Source organism: Montipora foliosa, chromosome 14, assembly GCF_036669935.1.
Source record: "Montipora foliosa isolate CH-2021 chromosome 14, ASM3666993v2, whole genome shotgun sequence".
NCBI classification, from domain to species: domain Eukaryota; kingdom Metazoa; phylum Cnidaria; class Anthozoa; order Scleractinia; family Acroporidae; genus Montipora; species Montipora foliosa.
In genome coordinates this window covers 4,731,693-4,736,692 of record NC_090882.1, presented here as the reverse complement: position 1 = coordinate 4,736,692, position 5,000 = coordinate 4,731,693, and the positions used below count along the sequence as shown (strand labels likewise).

At 40.1% G+C, this 5,000-nt stretch overlaps 1 protein-coding gene across 1 annotated transcript in view; it reads right to left on the bottom strand.

Annotated features, from left to right (window-relative positions):
- Positions 1 to 612, bottom strand: part of LOC137984848 (uncharacterized) — a 22,565-nt gene extending 21,953 nt beyond the window's left edge. Inside the window, exon 1 of the mRNA XM_068832161.1 lies at positions 270 to 612. Coding sequence (XP_068688262.1) covers positions 270 to 609 — 340 coding nt within the window. The 5' untranslated portion in view covers positions 610 to 612. The remainder of the gene's footprint in view (positions 1 to 269) is intronic.
- Between the last annotated feature and the right edge of the window lie 4,388 nt (positions 613 to 5,000).

Genomic DNA, 5,000 nt, shown 5'->3' with positions numbered 1-5,000 from the left:
GGGACATTTGATCACATTTGAACCTCTCTTCTGTCCCGAGGGTGGGGAATTCGACTGAAAAATTGCCAAAAAATTCAAATGCCCCACCTCTGCCCGACCTCCCCCCACCCTCCGTCTTTACATTGATACACTGTACCTGCATTATGTTTCTTTCTCACATGTAAATCTTTATTGTTTATGAAAATTTTGCTGATTGCAGCACCAATCAGTTTGAAACAATGATCGAAATGCACGATCAGGCTGCTCAATGAAATGTCAAATGAAATCACCTGAAGCTGTCCTCACTCGTGCTTCGTCATCGTGCATCAGGCGCAGAGCTTGTTTCCTCAGGCTTTCACAGAAGTCATCAGAGCCCAGATGACTCAATATTAAAGCCTTTGATCCGGACAAACCCCCATGCTTTGTTTCCCAGCCGCGATCACTTGATTGAACCAGTGCAGTTAACGAGTTTTGCAAATCCTCTAGTTTTTGAGCATCAGAGGTGAAATTCAAAGAATCTTTCAATTTCTCCTCTAACTGCTGGATTCCTTTGTCTCTTTCTAATTTAACGTGACTGCATAGGAGAGACAAGACATCATCCATAGATCTGATGACAGGTCTGACATCCATCGTTTATAAATTTGCAAGACTGCGATACATTATAATAAATGATACATGAGGAGCCTAAGGTTTTTAGTGTATTCCGCTGACCAATCAGATTGGTACATTTTGCACTAGCTCCCAATCTCCTCTCTTCCCTAGAAACCAAGATGGCGGCGAAAAACCCTGGAAGACGAAAATGAAATGGAAGACGAGACCAGACGAGGGAAGAAAAGAAAGAAAAGACCTCTGTAGCAAACGGGAAAAAGAGTTTGAGCAGTGATTTGAACTATTGGCCTGCCGCCCAACTCATTATGCACGTCATTCGATCGGCCTACCGACGAATCCACTGTTAGATGAAAATTGTCTCATTTGTACCGAACAAACACTGGTAGGTGTTAATACTAGACTTAGCTTGGTAGCAGTAAATGTTACTACTTGCCAAGCGTAAGAACTAATTATGGTAAATTTAAAATTCGTTTTCTGGGTCCTAAAATCTGAAATTCGCTTCAGGAAGAATTTAAATTTAAGTCACGTGCGTGCCATTTGTCAATTCTCGTCTTATAAATTGTGTTTCTTTTTTCTTTTCCAATGAAATGAATTATAATTCGTCTTTAAATTTTGCTCATTCCCTTCTGTTTGTCAGTTCGCCCTTGCTTGTGTATGTATTTCTTGTTTGTTTGTGTTTTTTAGTTCATTGTAGTCGCTTTATTGATGTACTGTACTCTCTTAACCTCTACATTATGAAAACCTTAATCCGTTTGACCTGTCATTTAGCTTGATTATCTCTGCTACTATTCTGAATGGCCTGGTTTGTACCCATTTTTTATTGCTGTCTTCTATTTGACGTAAACAACTGAGTTACAAAGTGAAAGTTGGGTGCTTGAGAAACATCCAGGAGCTTCCAGCCAGCTCCTGGATACAGACCGTTCCCATGGCTGGCAACTTCTGCCAACCCAGCCACAGGGTTTGTACGCCTCTTGAAAACCCTTGAAAACCCGTGGATTCCAGAAGTCCGATTTCAAGGCCTTGAAAGTACTTGAAATCGATTTTTGGTCCTTGAAAGTCCTTGATTTTTTATTGATCAAGACTGAAAAATATTAATGCTTGAATGAAGCCAGTGAAAACAAATGTTCAGGTAAACAAAGTATAACATTCTCGAATTTTGCTTGGTTTGTGGTAAATTCTTACTAAAAAAAGTCCTTGAAATTTCAAAGTAGGGTCCTGGAAAGTCCTTGGAAATCCTTGACTTTTTGGCCTTAAAAAGGGTACAAACCCTGCAGCCATGAGCCCAGCACAGGAGAGCAGCATGGGAGAGAAGGGTCACCCATCATACTAATAAAATCGATGGAAAAAGGAAGGGTCGGGAGGGGAAACACTAGCGACCTTCAGATTGGAGTACTAGAATGACTATGAGTACATGTTCTTGGTTCTGAGCACACGCATTTAAAAAATTTTCGTTCCTTAAACCTAACGCGCATGCCCAGTTCAGAAAATTTGTACTTGCAGTCATTCGTGCACTCCAGTCTGAAGGTTGATAATAATAACTAACTAGGCCCAAAATACAGGTGCCAATGCTTGAAATGGATTTGTCAACCCATTAAGATGCACTTGGACGCTGCAGATCACAAACACGAAAGACACATGGAAGCCAGGCACAAGGGGCATAATACCACTGCTGACCAAAACAACTACTCCTCATTTGCTGACCCTGTTAAATTGCATTTAACTGCATTGAACAACTGAGTTTCCATTGTGGGTTGAGTGCCTGAGAAACACGATGGAGACTGCTTCCATGGCTGGCAAACCCAGCAGCCAGGCCATGAGCCCCTGTGCCAAGCCAGAGCATCTGCTGGCCCTAGGCGCCAGCTTCTTAAACTATACAAGTAATTCAATATCCATTAATGAAGCTGAAATAAGAGAGTTAGAACTGTACAAATGAAAACACACAGAAATGTGATGAAACATGTCACAAAAGAAAAAATGTAATTAAGGTGACTAAGCATGACCGTTCTTCACACTCCCCGTAGATTTTCGCTCTGCTACTCAACTGGACTCTCAAGCTAGATGTTATATACATGTAGGTGCGTTGGCCAGCCAAGCCACTGTGCCATTTCTTTAGCATTGGAAAAGATACAAAGACATTTATACCTCAACTCTATTATAAAGAGAAGAGCAATACATCAGAGCTGGACATACACCTTATTCCAAAATGGCCGCCATTTTAGTATTCATTTGTTTCCTTGCAAATTGGCCCTTTTGGCCTCGCTTTCAAAGGTAAAATTCAAAAGAATATTTAACCTTGAACGAGGCCAAAAGGGCCAAAATTATTTGCAATCCAACAAAAGAATTCTAAAATGGCGGCCATTTTGGAATAAGGTGTATGAAAACCCCTGAAAACCAGCAGGTGGACAAAAAGGGGAAAGTGTACCCCCGACCAAGACAGTGGTGTGACCCTTGGGGTTCTAGGGTATTCTTATTGGAAAACACTATTTACAATGGAAATGAATACTATCATAATTATACAGCCTAGCAAAGGCATAAAATGTTTTTAGCACAACATAACAATAAACGAAGCAGAACTTGTTCATGCAGCGAAGGCTGACTGTAGAATGCCCCACTTGCTTTGTGCGTGTGATTCTCAAATGATTAACTAGTTTATGGATAGTTTCAAATGACTGTTTTTTTGATAAGTTTGAGCTAGGAGGATTTTAAATAAAACAGGGCATAAAATGGGATATCTGAAATCGTGTGAACAATGGTACTGAGCTATTTGACTGTGAATAGAGGCGAGTGCTTTCCTGACTAAAACCTGTAGGACCTTCTCTGTAAGCAACTCTCGTAATGTTGGACACGGAGGTCAAAGAACCTAGTGGTGTGACACAACACCATTCCTCTGCAATGACTACTTCAACTATTTTGGGCTAACATGATGGCTATGACTCCTGGCATTATGCCTCCTGGCAAACTGAATTTGTCTTCACAGAAGAAAAACTGGAGAGTCTAGAAACAGAATAATCTGATGTGGAACAACTACATGTACATGATCATTGCTAAACTTGGAACACAGCCGGCAGAATACAGCAGGTACATTGTAGCATTTTTTCTTCACTGTATAGGCTTAGACGCATTAAAGATTTTCAATGGTTTTCAGTTTGATAATCCAGAAGATAAAAACGACCTAATAAAAATTATTGACCAATATACTGTTGGAGAACTGAATAAGACATTTGAAAGATACAATTTTAACTCAAGAAACCAAGAAGAGAATAAAAGTATTGGTGCCAATGTCACAGCTCTTCGCACACTAGCAAAAACATGCAACTTCTGTGATTGCATGTGTGATTCTATCCTTTGTGACCAAATAGTACTTGGCATACATGACAAGCGCACATACAAATGGCTCCTGCAGGAGAGAAAGCTAGATTTAAAGAAATGTATTGACATCTGAAGAAGCAATGAAGCTACAAATTCACAGTTGAAGACAATTACGGCCACACAAAGCAGAGACGTCCATGTGAAAGACAAACAACAGAAGAGACGCTGTGACAGATCAAAGAGAAACCAGAAGTCAGAAGAACAACGGGCAAAGTCATGCAAATTTTGTGGCCAATTCAGTGTTCGACACTAACTTTCTTACTCATTTGCCCTTTGGGCAACCAGTTTTGTTTTTTTGGTTGCTTATGGTTTTTTTCATTTACCCACCTTCTAAAGATGTGTTGTTCCTTAAAACTCAAAGGAGGCTTGTAAAAATGTCAAATTTGTCGATGCACGAAGGAGGATATAATGAAAGCTATAAGAACAATCGAGAAAATTTCATGAATTTCCCTTGCCACCACCATTTCGCTTTTTTCTAGAAAACTGAACTGAAAGACTCATTTTCACAGTTTACCTACAGGCTTGTTCGATGTCAAAGTAATGTAGTGCATTGTGAAAACTGGGTTCTATTGTAATAAGCATTCCTTTCGCGTGGCTACAAACATGTTCCTCCTTCCAATCTGTTTTGAGGATTGTACCTGTCCAATATCTTTGTAAAAGAAAAATAAAAGACAGGAAAGAGATGTAATGTTTGTTTTTTTTATCACAGTGACGCGGCAGTGCAGCCCAGTGGTTAGGGCGCTTGCCTTGAGATCCAAGGATTCCGGGTTCAAGACATGTTCTGACCACTGGTTGAATTTTTTCCTGGTAGTTCCTGTCTCAACTTCTCAGCTGCACTTGTAACTAGCCAACTGCCAACTGATTTGACTCCAGCCAGTTAGGATTCTTAACAGTTGTTGTTGAATATTCTGTTCTGTCATGATTGTGTTTCATTGGCCCTGAAAAGCCCCTATGTAGAGTGGTCAATTATGTATGTATGAATGTATGTGTCACATTACTAGTCACTTTCTTCGTTGCAAATCTAGTCAAACAAAAATTCTGAT